The following is a 17,494-nucleotide window of genomic DNA, read 5'->3' as shown; positions in this document are numbered from 1 at the left end:
ACCTTCCCCCAAACACACCCACCCACACTCTCCACCACTACCTCTGTCTGAGTGTGTGGTTGCTCTGCTCCAGGTCGTGAGGCAAGTCTCTCAGGTCCAGTTTGTCCCGGAGGACTTTGATCTCTGCCTCGTAGTAAGCCTTCAGATCAGCTACATGACGAGTGTGTTTTTCCCTCAGCTTCTCTCTCAGCCTGGAGAAAGAGGGGAGAAGAGAAAGAAGGGAAAAGAGGAGGAATGGGAGGAGAAAGAAGATTAGTAGTACTCAGTATGTATCAATTACCTTAGTTATTCTACTACTTGTTCCTCTGATTTATGCCCTAAATAATATTAGTGTGGCCCCAGAGGTGTCATGCCCATAGGGGGCACAGGGGCATGTGCCCCCTCTGATTTCCCAGAATTTTAAAAAAGGGTTTAATTTGTTGGTTCTATGTAATACTACAGTGGTCTACAGTGGTTTACAGTAATACATAGCAATTTTATGAAGTTGGCTTTAGCTAGGCCAGATAGGTTCCCAATCACATCACCAGCTGCCAAGAAGCCATTTCAGGCAATCAAGTTAGTTAGACAAGCTAGCTACTCTATCTTAGCTAGCATGCCTGCTGGCAAGGTTGGTAGACTTTAGAAAAGCGAGCAATTACTAAATGTACTGAAAAAGACACTCCTTTCAATCTTTTACCCAGATTTTAGTCATAAAAAATAACCACCAGTCAGGATACACACAGCTCAAGAAGTATGCTTAGATATGCAGAAAACAAAACATTTTTTTACGTAGAATTAAGTATAATTATGGCTCTTGATTGCAGAACAAAAATTATTTCAAATTTATGAAAAATACAACTTGTCGACCTCTCAGCTATCCTCAGGGACTTTTGCCCCTCAGATGTGTGGACTGCATGACGCCCCTGTGTGACCCAATATATAAAAACATAACCAGCCCTCTGGCCACTCACAGAGAGACGATCACAGGGTCTTCCAGTGACACCGCTTTCTCCATACGAGGGCCGCTCCGGGAGTGTGTGTGAGAGTGCGTCTGCCTCCCAGACACAGCCAGTTGCTTTAGGGTGCTGGTGTGTGTGTGACTCCCCTCCTCCTCGCTGGCCTGAGTGACTAAGGCCTTGCGTTGCTGGCTGCTGGGGAGCATCAAGGGCTTGGAGGTAGAGGGGGGCGACGGGGCTGGTTTTATCCGAGGAGAGGCCACTCTGGCTAGGGTAGGTGCAACGGCGGAGAGGCTGGAGGCGTTGGAGGCGCAGTCTGTGTCCCCGGGGTTGGCACTGCCCTCGGCCATGCTGTCTGGGCTGACAGGGGTGTCAGCGTGGGGGTAGAGCTGCGGCTGGGTGGGGTAGGAGGGGCTGCTGAAGTGGGAGGGCGAGGTGAAGCCGGAGGTTCGATCTGATTGACGGAGCTGAATAGTGGGATCTAGAGTTAACACCTAGAACAAAGAGAAGGGTTAGAGCAGGTGTCTGTGTGTGTTAGACGATATATTGTTTATATTGTATACCGGGGTATTTTGAAATACCGACAGTATGATTTTCAATACTGTGGGTTGGGGACACCCCCGCCTCGTGGGGGCTGCCAGGGCACGTGCTACGCCACTGCTTATAACTGCAAGTATAACTATAAGAAAAGTAAGATATGTCAAATTAATTATATCCAGCTCAGGGCTCCAGCTATGAATTTGGTTTACTAAACGTCAAGATCAAGCTTCTTGGGTACAGAAGAGACATTCAAATCTACTCCTGGATCAAGATACCTGTTAACTAAATTGTTTTGTGAAACAAAAAAACTAAAATAATAATACAATTCTGGAAAAATTGTAAAAGACCACTGCAAAATTACGAGTTTCTCTGGTTTTACTATTTATAGGTATGTGTTTGGGTAAAATTTACATTTTTGTTTTATTCTATAAACTAAACTACTGACAACATTTCTCCCAAATAAAAATATTGTCAATAAGAGCATTTCTTTGCAGACAATGACAACTGGTCAAAATAACCAAAAAAATGCAGACCTTGAAGAATGCAAAGAAAATAAGTTCATATTCATTTTTAGACAACACAATATTAATGTTTTAACTTAAGAAGAATTCAGAAATCAATATCTGGAGGATTAACCCTGATTTTCAATCACAGCTTTCATGCATCTTGGCATGCTCTCCACCAGTCTTTCACATTGATGTTGGGTGACTTTATGCCACTGCTGGCGCAAAAATTCAAGCAGCTCGGCTTTGTTTGATAGCTTGTGACCATCAATCTCCCTCTTGATCACATTCCAGAGGTTTTCAATGGGGTTCAGGTCTGGAGATTGGGCTGGTCATGACAGGGTCTTGATCTGGTGGTCCTCCATCCACACCTTGATTGACCTGGCTGTGTGGCATGGAGCATTGTCCTGCTGGAAAAACCAATCCTCAGAGTTGGGGTACATTGTCAGAGCAGAAGGAAGCAAGTTTTCTTCCAGGACAACCTTGTACGTGGCTTGATTCATGCGTCCTTCACAAAGACAAATCTTCCCGATTCCAGCCTTGCTGAAGCACCCCCAGATCATCACCCATCCTCCACCAAATTGCACAGTGGGTGCGAGACCTGGAGTAGCTTACAAGCCACAGTGTCTCGCACCCACTGTGAAATGTTACATTTTTCCGGAAATGAAGTCCTGGAATTTTGCTTTATTTTATTTTATTTTTAAAGTTAGCTTATAACAGTGAACCTTTTTGTGGGATACACATAAGGCAATTCTAGGTCTTGTGGCATACTTGGTTAAACTATTCCCAAATAAATGGAATTGCAATCCTCTGCATGCACACAGTGCATTCTTCCATCACATGTACAGCTGAATCTCAAGATCTTGCACACTAATGAGATGCTATTGCGCTCACACTACTACACTGTCTGGGCCAAGGACTTCATGCTTTCTGGTAAGTTTTGATTACAATACTGGGTGGGGTGAATATATGTTGTATGACATTCATGATCTTTTATTAACTAGCCTACAGGAAAGTGTGTTTAAATCATTTCTAACTTGTTAACAATTTCTGCTAGTTAGTTTTTGCTACCATGTGGGTTTTAGCTTGCTTGAGCCTGTTAACTTCTTTGGGGTAGGGGGCAATATTTTCACATCCAGATGAAAAGCATGCCCAGAGTAAACTGCCTGCTATTCAGGCCCAGATGCTAGGATATGCATATTATTAGTAGATTTGGATAGAAAACACTGAAGTATCTAAAACTGTTTGAATGATGTCTAAGTATAACAGAACCCATATGGCAGGCAAGAGCCTGAGAAAATATCCAACCAGGAAGTGGGAAATCTGAGGTTTGTAGGTTTTCAAGTCTTAGCCTATCCAATATACAGTGTCTGTGGGGTCATATTGCACTTCCTAAGGCTTCCACTAGATGTCAAAAGTATTTAGAACCTTGTTTCAGGCTTCTACTGTGAAGTGGGAGAGAATGAAAGCTGATTGAGTCATGTGTCTGCCAGAAGGCCATGTGCTCAGTCAGGCGCGTGCCCGTGAGAGTTAGCTCCGTTCCCTTTCATTTCTAAAGACAAAGGAGTTCTCCGGTTGAAACATTATTGAAGATTTATGATTAAAACATTCTAAAGATTGATTATATACATCGTTTGACATGTTTCTACGAACTGTAATAAAACTTTTTTGACTTTGTCTGGACCTAGTGCCTGCGCATTTGAATGTACTAAATGCGAACAAAAAGGAGGTATTTGGACAAAAATGATGGACTTTATCTAACAAAACTAACATTTATTGTGGAACTGGGATTCCTGGGAGTGCATTCTGATGTACATCAAAGGTTAGTGATTCATTTTATCTCTATTTCTACTTTTTGTGACTCCTCTCTTTGGCTGGAAAAATGGCTGTTTTTTTGTGTCGTAAAGCCTTTTTGAAATCAGACACTGTGGTGGGATTAACAAGTTTATCTTTAAAATGGTGTATAATACATGTCTGTTTGAGGAATTTTAATTATGAGATTTCTGTTGTTTGAATTTGGCGCCCTGCACTGTCACTGGATGTTGGTCAGGTGGGACGTCAGCGTCCCACATACCCCAGAGAAGTTAACTGAGGAGTGTTAATTCACCTCTGTCCATACATGTCACTTTAAAGCATTTATCTTACAAAGGAGATGTTTAATCTAACTGCTTAACTATTTATCTGTACATCGAATTGTATTTTATTTTTCCCTTATCCGGCAGCATCGGATATGTGGAGACATTTAACTGCAGCTAATGTAGAAGGAAAAGATGTGTACATTTGCAAATACTGTGCCAAATCATATGTGAAGAATGCAACAAAGAGGCAGAATCATCTGGCCAAGTGCATAAAGTTCCCTCAGCGCTCACAACAAGCAACCTCTGACAAAAGTCCCTCAACTTCTATTTGAGATAAAAAATAATGCACATTGATCCGGGTTGGATGCGCGCTGTGTTAAGAAGCAGTGCGGATTGGTTGGGTTGTGACAACAGCTCATGGTCCTCCTGGAATCAGAAGTTTCATTTTTATTAGATTTCTTTACCACATTTTTCTCCCCAATTTCTTAGTATCCAATTGTTAGTAGTTACTGTCTTGTCTCATCGCGACAACTCCCGTACGGGCTCGGGAGAGAAGAAGGTCGAGAGCCATGCATCACAACCCAACCAAGTCGGAGGAAACACCATACGCCTAGCGATCTGGTCAGCGTGCACTGCGCCCGGCCCGCCACAGGAGTCACTAGTGCGCGATGAGACAAGGATATCCCTACCGGCCAAACCCTCCCTAACCCGGACGACGCTAGGCCAATTGTGCGTCGCCCCATGGACCTCCTGGTCGCGGACGGCTGTAGCCTGGGCTCGAACCCAGAGTCTCTGGTGGCACAGCTAGCACTACGATGCAGTGCCTTAAGAGCACTGTGCCACCCGGGAGGCCCCGGAATCAGAAGTTTTTTGACTCAATGGAGGAACGTAGTCAGAGAAATGCTGATGAATGTCTTGCTCGAGTTGTGTATGCAACTGGTTCACCTCTGATACTCACAGGCAATGTGTATTGTATTGGAAGATATTTCTGAATGTTCTTCACTCAGCATACACCCCTCCAACCAGACATGCTTTATCTACTCATTTGCTGGATGCAGAGTTCAGAGCTCAAGTGAAGGTCAAGCAAACCATAGAGAAACCAGACTGTATTGCAATCATCTCTGATGGGTGGTTGAATTTTTGTGTGCAAAGAATAATTAACTACATCTCCACCCCTCAACCAGTATTCTACAAGAGCACAGACACAAGGGACAACAGACACACCGGTCTCTACATTGCAGATGAGCTGAAGACAGTCAATGACCTTGGACCACAGAAGATAATTGCACTGGTAACAGACAATGCTGCGAACATGAAGGCTGCTTGGTCTGAAGTGGAGGAGTCCTACCCTCACATCACACCCATTGGCTGTGCTGCTTATGCATTGAATCTGCTTCTCGAGGACATCATGGCACTGAAAACAATGGATACACTCTACAAGAGAGCCAAGTAAATGGTTAGGTATGTGAAGTGTCATCAAGTTATAGCAGCAATCTACCTCACCAAGCAAAGTGAGAAGAATAAGAGCACCACATTGAAGCTGCCCAGCAACACCCGTTGGGGTGGTGTTGTCATCATATTTGACAGTCTCCTGGAGGGGTAGGAGTCTCTCCAAGAAATGGCCATATCACAGTCTGCCGATATGGACAGCCCCATCAAGAGGATCCTCCTGGATGACGAGTGGTAAGCAGCCCGAAACCTATAGTAGTTGCCATTGCACGGATTGAGGGAGACCATGCCATCCTGTCTGATGTTCAGACTGCTTACAGAAGTAAGAGAAAAAATCCATACTGCCCTGCCCACTTCACTATTTCTCCAGGCAGAGGTAACTGCAGTTCTGAAATACATACAAAGCATGAAGACTTCTGCCTGAAGCCCATACACGCCACAGCGTACATGTTGGACACCAAGTATGCTAGCAAGAGCATCCTGTGTGGTGCAGAGATCAACAAGGCCTATTGTGCCTCACCACTTTGGCCTGGATGAGGGCAAGGTTCTTGGCAGTCTGGCGAAGTGCACTTCCAAGCAAGGGCTTTAGGATGGAGATGCAACATGGTAGTCGTGCAAACATATCTCATCAGCCACCTGGTGGAAGGGACTTTGTGGATCTGAGGCTCTTTCCCCTGTTGCCTCATACATCCTCCAAATCCCACCAACATCAGCCGCCTCAGAGCGCAACTGGTCCTTGTTTGGGAACACACACACACACCAAAGCACACAACAGGGTGACCAATACAAGGGTTGAAAAATTGGTGGCTATCCGGGCAAATTTGAGTTTTTTTGAGCCTGACAATAAGCCATCCTCAGTAAGGTTGGAAAGTGAAGATGAGGCCTCAGAATCTGATGTTCAAGAGGTGAACATTGAGGTTGTCCAGGGAGAAGACATGGAAACCTGAGAGGAAGACAACAAACTTTAGTTTCTAGTCTATCATTTAACAGATGCATGTTGAAATGTTTTTTGGAGAGATGCGATGGATCATTGGGAATCATTCGGGATCATTCAAAATGGCCTTTTTGTTGTTCAGTAAAATCATCCCATATGAAAAGTAAATTCATTTAATTAAAGTTACATTTGTAAATAAATAGTTATTTTTATATTTCTATTGGAAGGACTTAATCATTTGCAATTATGTCTCCTTATGATAAGCTAAAAAGTTTGTTTCTATCACCATATGATAAGCTAAATATATCCAATGCAAAGAACATTACATTTAAATGGTATTAATTTGCAAATCAATCCCACAATAACAGCAAAGGACGTTGTGAAGACGCTGCAGGAAACAGGTACAAAATGATCTATATATCCATAGTAAAAACAAGTCCTATATCGACATAACCTGAAAGGCCGCTCAGCAAGGAAGAAGCCACTGCTCCAAAACGACCAGAAAAAAGCCAGACTACAGTTTGCAACTGCACATGGGGACAAAGATCGTACTTTTTGAAGTAATGTCTGGTCTGATGAAACAAAAATATAACTGTCTGGACATAATGACCATCGGTATGTTTGGAGGAAAAAGGGGGAGGCTTGCAAGCTGAAGAACACCATCACAACTGTGAAGCACAGGAGTGGCAGCATCATGTTGTGGGGGTGCTATGCTGCAAGAGGGACTGGTGCACTGCACAAAATAGATGGCATCATGAGGCGGGAAAATTATGTGGATACATTGAAGCAACATCTCAAGACATCAGTCAGGAAGTTAAAGCTTGGTCGCAAATGGGTCTTCCAAATGGACAATGACCCCAAGCATACTTCCAAAGTTGTGGCAAATTGGCAAAGTCAAGGTATTGGAGTGGCCATCACAAAGCCAATCCAATAGAAAATTAGTGGGCAGAACTGAAAAAGTGTGCGCGAGCAAGTAGGGACCTCACTCAGTTCTGTCAGGAAGAATGGCCCAAAATTCACCCAACTTATTGTGGGAAGTTTGTGGAAGGCTACCTGAAACGTTTGACCCAAGTTAAACAATTTAAAGGCAAAGCTATTAAATATGAATTGAGTGTATGTAAACTTCTGACCCACTGGGAATGTGATGAAAGAAATAAAATATGAAATAAAATCACTACTGTTATTCTGACATTTCACATTCTTAAAATAAAGTGGTGATCATAACTGACCTAAAACAGGGAATTTTTACTTGGATTAAATGTCAGAAATTGTGAAAAACTGAGTTTAAATCTATTTGGCTAAGGTGTAAGTAAACTTCCTACTTTACCAGTATGTATATAAATGTATGTGTATACACACACACACATCAAAACTAGAAACACAACATGTATGCCAAATGCTGATTAAACAGCATGATCATTACACAGGTGCACCTTGTGCTGGGGACAATAAAAGGCCACTAAAATGTAGTTTTGTCACATAACACAATGCCACAGATGTCTCAAGTTTTGAGGGAGTGTGCAATTGTCATGATGACTGCAGGAATGTCCACCACAGCTGTTGCCAGAGAATTCAATGTTCATTGATGTACCATAAAAACACTGTTTTAGAGAATTTGGCAGTACGTCCAACCGGCCATACGTGTAACCACGCCAGCTCACATCCGAGTATTTCTGTCTGTAATAAAGCCCTTTTGTAGGGAAAAACTAATTATCATTGGCTGGGCCTGGATCTCCATTGAGTGGGCCTGGCTCCCAAGTGGGTGAGTCTATGCCTACCCATGGCTACGCCCCTGCCCAGTCATGTAAAATCCATAGAATAGGGCCTAATGAATTTATTTAAATTGACTGATTTCCTTATATGAACTGTAACTCAGCCAATTTTAAAAAATATATATATACTTATTTATTAAATGTTTTTAATTAGAAGCACAAAACCAGTTAGGCAACAGGGATCTTGATCCAGGATGGGCTTGAACGTCTCTGCTGTAAACAAGAAGATAGCTCAATTCTTTTTTTATAGGACCCCTTGTGTGCACTTCTGGTAATACAGTATACCTCGGTATGGTACAGAAACGGTATGAACATCTGGATACCGCCCAACCTTAGTGTGTGTGTGTGTGTGTGTGTGTATACCTGTGGTGACGTGGGGCTGCAGGTGAGAGAGCGGTCCCAGTCAGTGTGTTTAGACTCAGTAGTTCTCTGCTTGCTGTGGTAGATCTCTCTGAGAGACCGCTTCTGGTCCTCTGGAGAGGTCTGGGAGAAGCAGAGAGAGACGCACAACAAACTAATACAACGGAGGGAGGTGGTGTCATTTGTTTTCATTTACTTGGGATTGAGGTCTGAAAACGTGTGGGATTTCCCTAAGAAGAGACTAACTTTTTCAGCACAATGAAAACAAACACTGTATTTAAGGTGGAACAAGTTTGGGTTGTCCTTTTGACCTTCACCTACCAGACTGATAGAGGCCTCCTGCAGCAGCAGGTAGGCTCCACTGTCGAAGCTGTCAGGTAGAGGGCGGTAGAGCTCACTCTCATCCAGGCGCCAGTACGTCAGACCTGAAGGACAAGAAGCAGACACGTATCACTACATTTTAACAACCTCTATACTAGACTGCTTTATAACTATGTTACTACAAGCACTTAGCATTATTGCTTTGACCGCATTTCAGAACTGCTGCTCAAGCAAAGGCAACAGTGTTATTCAACAAGGTGACAAGACCGCGCAGGATGTAGGCCAATGTTTAGAGCGGATACAAAAAGAGGCCTGTGTCTGTGTGTGTGTGTGTGTGTGGTTACCTGAGGCCTCAGACATGAGGCTGTCACTTCTCCTCAGAGGGAAGGAGTTGGTGAAGGTAGCAGCCGAACCATGCTGAAAACAGAGAGAAGAGAAATGAACATAGGAGAAGGAGAGAGAATGAGACCTAAAGCTAACTCCAGTGTTTTACTGTTTCCTTTTCAAAATTCTTCCCCACAAGGAATCCTGTTTCAACTGACTGTGACGCATATAAAGCAGGGCAGACACAGTGACAAACAGACAAAATTCAAAGTGATATAACAAAACGCCAGCGCATTTTACTGACACCAGTAATCCAAATAGTTTTACATCATTTTATCCAGCTACTAGAAATTCAAAAGGAACCGGCTGGAGTTAGGTGTACCTTGTCCTGGAGGTCAGTGTTCTCCAGGGGGCTGTCTCTAGGGCTCTGCCTGGGGCTGGGCTGCTGATCATGGGAGGAAGAGGTCTGAGGGCCGCTCTGGCCCGGAAATGGGGCCTGGAGGGGTGGGGGGGAAGCCAGGGGAGGTTGGGCCTGCCCCGCTGTGCTCTTCTTGGGTTTGCTGCGTCTCTGTCTTTGAGCCCAGGAGGTCAGCGATTGGCTGGAGGTTCTCTGCTGCTCAGGTGGACTAGGATTGTCTCTAGGAGCCACCTCATTGGCCGAGGCACTCCTCTTCTGACCCTCCTGGCCAATCAGAATGGTCTCTGTGTAGTCCTGGAGGTGAAGGGACCAACCAGACTCCTCTTTCCCCCGGCCCCGCTCCTCTACTCCCCCCGGAGTCTTTGTCCCCTCGAGCCCTGACCCCCAGGCTGACAGGGTCCCATACCCACTGCTCAGCACCGTCCCTGCCCCCTCAGCCCACCTCTCTCTTGGGGTGACCGGCCCTGGCCGAGGGGATGGGGGTAGAGGGAAGGTGGAGCTCAGAAAGGGTTGTGGGACAGAGAGGGAGGTGGGGGGAGCAGCGAGAGGCAGGTTCCCATTGGGAAGGTCCGTGGAGGGTGAGGGGTGGATGGTGGCAACAGCAGGGGAAGAGGAGTAGTCTGGGTGTGTCTGTGTGACAGTAAACAGCGTAGATTGGTAATCGTGATGTGTCTGTGTGTTGGTGGTAGCAGTATATGGGTAATTGTTGTGGGTCTGTGTGCTGGTCTGGCGGTTCTGGAGCTGAACCAAGGCTTTGATCTCATCCTGAATCAGCTGGAAGGAAAATAATCACAGTGTAAACAGGCATCAGAACATGCATCTTTATGGATTCTAGAACAGGCCATGTATAGTTCAGAGCTGTACTTGGCAATAGTCAAATCATTTTTTTTTGGTCACATACACATATTTAGCGAATGTTATTGCGGGTGTAGCGAAATGCTTGTGTTCCTAGCTCCAACAGTCCAGTAGTATCTAACAATTCACAACAATACACACCAATATAAAAGTAAACAAATAGAATTAAGAAATACTAAAATATTAGATTGAGCAATGTCGGAGTGGCATTGACTAAAATACAGTAGAATAGAATACAGTATATAAATATGACGTGTAAAAGCAGTAGGTAAACATTGAAGTGACTAGTGTTCCACTATTAAAGTTGCCAGCGATTCCAAGTCTATGTATACAGGGCAGCAGCCTCCAAGGTGCAGGGTTGCGTAACCGGGTGGAAGCCGGCTAGTGATGGCTATTTAACAGTCTGATGGCCATGAGTTAGAAGCTGGTTTTCAGTCTCTCGGTCCCAGCTTTGATGCATCTGTATTGACCTCGCCTTCTGGATGATAGCGGGGTGAACAACGCAGTGGCTCGGGTGGTTGATGTCCTTGATGAACTTTTTGGCCTTCCTGTGCCATCGGGTGCTGTAGGTGTCCTGGAGGGCAGGTAGTTTGCCTCCGGTGATGCGTTGGGCAGCCTCTGATGCACCACCCTCTGAAGAGCCCTGCGGTTGCGGGCGGTGCAGTTGCCGTACCAGGCGGGGATACAGCCCGACAGGATGCTCTGAATCTGTAAAAGTTTAGGGTTTTAGGGACCAAGCCAAATTTCTTCAGCCTCGTGAGGTTGAAGAGGCGCTGTTGCGCCTTCATCACCACACGGTCTGTGGCCCGTCAGGAAGTCCAGGACCCAGTTGCACAGGGCGGGGTTCAGACCCAGGGCCGCGAGCTTACTGATAAGCTTGGAGGGTACTATGGTGTTGAATGCTGAGCTATAGTCAATTAACAGCATTTTTACACTGGTATTCCTCTTGACCAGGTGGGATAGGGCAGTGTGAAGTGCGATGGCGATTACATCGTCTGTGGATCTATTGAGGCGGTAAGCAAATTGAAGTCGGTCTAGGGTGTCAGGTTAAAAGCCCACAGTCCTTGGTAGCGGGCCACGTCGGTGGCACGGTGTTATCCTCAAAGCGGGCTAAGAAGGTGTTTAGCTTGTCCGAAAGCAAGACGTCAGTGTCCGCAACATGGCTGGTTTTCTGTTTGTAGTTCGTGATCGTCTGTAGACACTGCCACATACGTTGTGTCTGAGCCGTTGAATTGCGACTCCTTTGTCTCTGTACTGACGTTTTGCCTGTTTGCCTTACGGAAGGAATAACTACATTGTTTTTATTCGGCCATATAACCAGTCACCTTGCCATTATTAAATGTGGTGGTTCGCACTTTCAGTTGTGCGTGAATGCTGCCATCTATCCACAGTTTCTGGTTTGGGTATGTTTTAATAGTCACCGTGGGTAAAACATATCCTATACACTTCCTGATGAACTCAGTCACCCTATCCGTGTATTTGATGATGTTACACTCAGAGGCTACCTGAAACATATCCCAGTCCGCATGATCAAAATAATCTTGAAGCATGGATTCCGATTGGTCAGACCATCGTTGAATAGACCTTAGCACGGGTACTTCCTGTTTGAGTTTCTGCCTATAGGAAGGGAGGGGCAAAATGGAGTAGTGATCAGATTTGTCGAAACGAGAGCGGGCCTTGTAGGCATTTCGAAAAGTTCAGTAGCAGCGGTCCAATGATTTTCCAGAACAAGTACTACAGTCAATGTGTTGGTAGAACTATGGTTGCATTTTCCTCAAATTCTCTTTGTTAAAATCCCCAGATACAATAAATGCAGTCTCAAGATATGTGGTTTCCAGTTGCATAAAGTCCAGTGTAATTCTTTGAGGGTCGTCCTGGTATCGGCTTGAGGAGAAATATACTCGGCTGTGACTATAACCGAAGATAATTATTTTTGGAGGTAATGCAGTCGGCATTTGATTGTGAAGTATTCTAGGACAGCTGAACAAAAGGACTTGAGTTTGTATGTTATCACAATCACCCGATGAGCAGTTAATCGTGAAACATACACCCCCGCCTTTCTTCTTCCCGGAGAGTTCTTTATTCCTGTCTGCGCGATGTACTGAGAACCCAGCTGGCTGTATGGACGGGGACAGTATATTCCGAGACAGCCAGAGTATGTTACAATGCCTGATGTCTCTCTGGAAGGAGATCCTTGCCCTGAGCTCATCTACTTTATTGTCCAGAGACTGAACATTAGCAAGTAATATACTCTTGAAGCGGTGGATGGTGGGCACACCTCCTGAGTCGGACTAGAAGTCCACTCTGAATACCTCTTCTCCGCCGGCGGTGTTTTGGAGCAGCCTCTGGAATAAGTTAAATTGCCCTGGGAGGTACGAACAAAGGACCCAATTCCGGAAAGTCGTATTCCTGGTCATAATGTTAGCAAGTTACCACCGCTCTGATATACAAAAGTTATTTCCGGGCTGTATGTAATACCAACAACAAATCTGTGCTAATAATGTAAGAAATAACACAAAAAAACAAAATACTGCAAAGTTTCTTAGGAGCTAGAAGTGGAGCTGCCATACCCGTCGGTGCCATCTTCCGTGAAAATCACACACACTTAAATAGTAGTACAAACCTGTATTTGGCACTGGTACTGTTCTTGCTGAGCCAGGATCTGCTCTTGGTACTGTTTCTCTACTAGCTGGAACAGATGCAGCCATCGACCCTGTTGAACAAACACACGTACACATCTTCAACATTAGATCTGTACAGTACCATCCAGAAAGTATTGGAAAAGATTTCCTCTTAAAGTTATGGGCATGTTTCCAGTGTGAATATGAATATGGCAAATAGTAAAATGTTCTGATTGGGGGGGAAGAAGTGTGACAGCTGTGAGTTAGGCTCGCAGAAGGGGTCTGTGTGTGTGTGGGGGGGGGGGGGGGGGGGCAATCCGGAAGCAGCTGTGCTCCAGTTATGATGTGAGAAAAGTGAATTAGTGGTACTATGCCATGCACCCAGGGAGGTGAGATGGCGGGGGAGGGGGTATGGCACCTGATATTACAGTCCATAAGAAACTAACTGATTCCCTTTTAGCGAGTCAGTTATTTGCACATTTTCAAACATAGGTTAAAAGTTAATATTTTCTGGGCACAATAACAGACTTGGGTATGGGTTGCATCTCAAAAGTAATCGAGCCTGTGTTTTCAGATCAGGAAAGCTGTATGAGAGGAGAGGGCAGGAGGTCATTAAGACAATTGGGATAGATCCCATGTAGAGCTGGGAAGCAGGCATTTTGCTGACATCGTTCATTACGACAAGTTGCCTATACAAGTGAAATGTGGAGTTAGACATGAAATAAGTTTGTTAATATTGGTGATTGTTCATGGAACAATTGATGGCATACAACAATCAAACTAGACGTAGTAGTTTATAGGATAATAAAACTAAACAAAGTGGTGCACATTAATGTTATAAACTTATCATTCGATTTATTGTTATCAGATCAGTTCAGGCAATTTATCACAATATGGATTTTTGTCCATATCGCCCAGCTCTAGATCCTTGTATTTAAAGCTGGGGAATACAGTACTCTTTCCAGTGTGTTTTCCTCTGTGTGAGATGAGGTGGCACTGCTGCCAGCATCACAGTTGTCTATTCCCCACAAATCATGTCCTGTCTGAAGAGATCAGCTGCAGTTGCATGATGTGTGCAGTCTAGGGACCAAGTGTGTGTGTGCTGTCAGCTAAGATCCACAGGGACAGCAGAAGCGACAGAGGAGGGATAAGACTGCCGGCTGCCCAACGTGCTGCAGGAGAATAATGACCACACCAGCTAACCCCAGTATTACCCTTTCCAGGGAGAAGTTTAGAGAACACACACAATCACACTTCCCTGACATACTAACTGCCACAGACATTTCTCTATCAGTGGCTGTATTACTACTTGGCAGTCGTTCCACACTAAATATATGGTATCCTATATATCGGTTTGTCTGTTGTCCATCCTAACCTTGCAGTTACACAAGAGCCCAGACTCTTTCCTACCTCACAGTCCTTCCACATCTCCGGGTCAGTCTCCCCACTACTCTGGATCTCTTGGACCAGAGCTCTGAGGGTCTCCAGGGAGGAGGGGTTGATGAAGGGGAGACTCTTGCCAGGCCCAAAGGCCTCCTCCGTACTCAGACACAGGCTCCTGGGGAACACAGTACACAGGAGTCAGGAAAAGGGACTAGGTTGGATTACTCAATGCAGCACACTTATTTCAAAACCTCCTACTACACTGCCACCTCCAGTCAGAATCCACAGTCTCCACACACCTGATCTTGTGGGGGAGGCTGCATGCAGGTGTGACGTCTTCAGCTCTCCCATCTACGGTTCCCCCTTCAGTCTTGGAGTTGGCGTTGGGTTCCTCTGTCCCAGACAGCCCCAACCCAAGTCCCAGCCCCAGGCCAGAGGCTGCTGAGGTTCCCTCTGAAGACTCGCTTTCCTTGCCCCCTTCCCCGGCATGGCAGTGGCTCAGGGCCCCCAGGCTGGACACATCCTCAGAGATACTGTCATCTGTGGACATGCTTATGGGCCCACAACCTGGGGGAGAGTCTGATACCTACAAGGGAGATAGAGGGAGACAGCTCTCCCTTAACCTACATGCTGGGTGGGGGGGTTAACACTTGCAGGAGATCGAGGGGAAAGGTCTGAAGTTACGTATGACAAACTCACTTTTCATTGTGAACAGTCCTTTTAAACTCCAGAGTACAGACACGGACCAGGACTGTGATGTGAGATGAAATACAAGCAGGTGGCTAGGCCCTTTGGTGATGGTGACCGTAATCAAACTTTCACTTTAACTGGGGCAGTTTCATTCAAATAGTAACTTGCATACACTTGTTGGATAAGATTATAGCAGAAGCCTTGCAAGATATACCTGACAGTGGCATAAACCAGCAGTAAACATATGAGATCATCAAGCAGACGTATCTAACTACATTGCAAGCTAAATATAACTACCTGGATATCGTAGCTAGTCTCCTTCTGCTTGTTAGTACAGTATTAATCTTGCTATTGATTGACTGGCCAGTTGTTCGCTGGCTGTATCCTGCTGGCTAGCTAGCTAACGTTGGTTAACCATGCTAACTGACAGGTTTGCAAGCATCAACGTTTACGGTTAGCTAGCTAAGAGTAATGTTACATCTTGAAAATGATTGAAACTAGCGCCTTCGTTAGGCTCAATAAGCACACAGTCGATTCATAGTTAATATGTAAAGTAGATTAATACGATTTTTTAATAAAGCTCGCTTTAACTTACCAGTTAACTTGTAAAGTAACTTCACCCATATTTTACCTTCAACAATACTAGCCAGCTAGCTAGTCTACTGCAGCTAACGCTAGCTAGCTAGCAGTGCTGCAGCATAACGTTCAACAGCAAAACATTACGCAATATCCAATTGGCCGAATGAAATCGAAAACGAGTTATCTGATTGGCTGTCTCTCTCATTCAGCCATTATGATTTGCTGTGATGCACAGTGCAGTGTACATGATTGGTAGAACTTGTAGGAAATTATTCATTCGCTGCAGGGGTAGAGCAATTCAATTTAACACGCGGGAGACAAAATTGTTGTTACAACCTAACAAATATGCGATTGCTAAATTGTTATCTGCAATCAGGTTTGGGGTAGGTTACTTTCTAAATGTAATCCGTTACAGTTACTAGTTAGTTACCTGTCCAAATGATCATCAGTAACGTGATTTTGAGATTATCCAAACTCGTGAAATCGGTATGTTACTAGATCCAACAGTGCAGTAGAATATCACATAAACAATACAAATACACAAATAATCTACAAATGAGAGAACGAGTCCAATTAACAATCCAATGAAGATAGAAGGGAGCACATGTCCGAATATAAATACGTGGTGTGTACAGACAGTATATAATTTGTAAAGAAAATGATATGTACAGTAGTAGCTATATTAGCTATTTCGAGAATACAGTATATACATACACAGCAGGGAGGGTGTGAGAGAGACATCCACATAAAGAGACGCACGTGCAATTATTTAAAATTTTCTTGCGAGGAAAATCCACAACATGGAGTCACAATCATAACGATTGGGAACTATTTCACTCTGGGACGATTTTTACAAGACATGTACCCCGCACATTCAGACTAATGCCCCATATGTACGTCATTGAACGTCACCGCATAGGCTATTTTATGTACTGCTGTTTCCCCTCCCCTTGATTTAGCTAGCTAGCATAATTAGCTGTCAGGTGGTCTAGATAGCTTGCTCTCAGAGGTGTGCAGTTTTAACTTGCTTGTATAGCTAAATAAACGAATATAAAAGCTAGGTTTTAGCCAAAGTATAAACAACTTTCACATCTCCACTAGTTACTTTGACATTGTTCCAAGATGTTACAGGGCAGGTGAACTGGCAAGTAGCCAGCTAGTGATGGCTGTTCAACAGTCTGAATGCCTGGAGATAGAAACGGTTTCTGTCTGTCTCTGTCCCAGCTCTGCACCTGTACTGTCTCTGTCTGCTAGATGGTAGCAGAGTGAACAGACAGTTGCTTGGGGCCTTGCCAAATTTCTTCAGCCACCTGAGGTTGAAGTGGTGCTGTTGTGCCTTCTTCACCACAGTGTCGGTGTGGTGGGACCATTTCAGGTCATCAGTGATGTGCACGCCAAGGAACTTTAAGCTTTTGACCTTCTCCACTGTGCCCGTTGATGGGGGTGTGCTCCCTCTTCTGTCCCCTGTTGTCCACGATCAACTCCTTTGCGTTTTTTAGGTTGAGTGAGAGGTTATTTTCCTGGCACCAGTCCGCCAGCGTTATAACCTCCTCCCAGTAGGCTGTCTTATCGTTGTTGGTAAACAGGCTGTCATCAGTACATTTGAAAATCGAGATGGTGTCGTGCGTAGCCACGCATTCATGGGTGAACAGGGAGTACAGGAGAGGGCTGATCATACAGCCCTGGGTCACCCCCTTGTTGAGGGTCAGTGTGATGGATGTGTTGTTTCCTA

The 17,494-nt window shown here is 44.8% G+C and overlaps 1 protein-coding gene across 2 annotated transcripts in view; it reads right to left on the bottom strand.

Annotated features, from left to right (window-relative positions):
• Positions 1-16,795, bottom strand: part of LOC115127807 (M-phase phosphoprotein 9-like) — a 30,622-nt gene extending 13,827 nt beyond the window's left edge. The window contains exons 1-10 of one of the 2 annotated variants that reach the window (XM_029657435.2): positions 15,779-16,795; positions 14,793-15,079; positions 14,521-14,668; positions 13,113-13,202; positions 9,599-10,408; positions 9,237-9,309; positions 8,893-8,996; positions 8,575-8,694; positions 951-1,429; positions 42-191 (exon numbers count right to left, since the gene is read on the bottom strand). In XM_029657435.2, the coding sequence (XP_029513295.1) occupies positions 42-191; positions 951-1,429; positions 8,575-8,694; positions 8,893-8,996; positions 9,237-9,309; positions 9,599-10,408; positions 13,113-13,202; positions 14,521-14,668; positions 14,793-15,043 (2,225 nt within the window). In that variant the 5' untranslated portion in view covers positions 15,044-15,079; positions 15,779-16,795. The remainder of the gene's footprint in view (positions 1-41; positions 192-950; positions 1,430-8,574; positions 8,695-8,892; positions 8,997-9,236; positions 9,310-9,598; positions 10,409-13,112; positions 13,203-14,520; positions 14,669-14,792; positions 15,080-15,778) is intronic. The other variant, XM_029657429.2, reaches the window with a different exon arrangement.
• Positions 16,796-17,494: the final 699 nt, after the last annotated feature.

This window comes from Oncorhynchus nerka, linkage group LG4, assembly GCF_034236695.1.
Source record: "Oncorhynchus nerka isolate Pitt River linkage group LG4, Oner_Uvic_2.0, whole genome shotgun sequence".
NCBI lineage: Eukaryota > Metazoa > Chordata > Actinopteri > Salmoniformes > Salmonidae > Oncorhynchus > Oncorhynchus nerka.
This window is presented reverse-complemented; position numbering and strand designations above follow the sequence as displayed.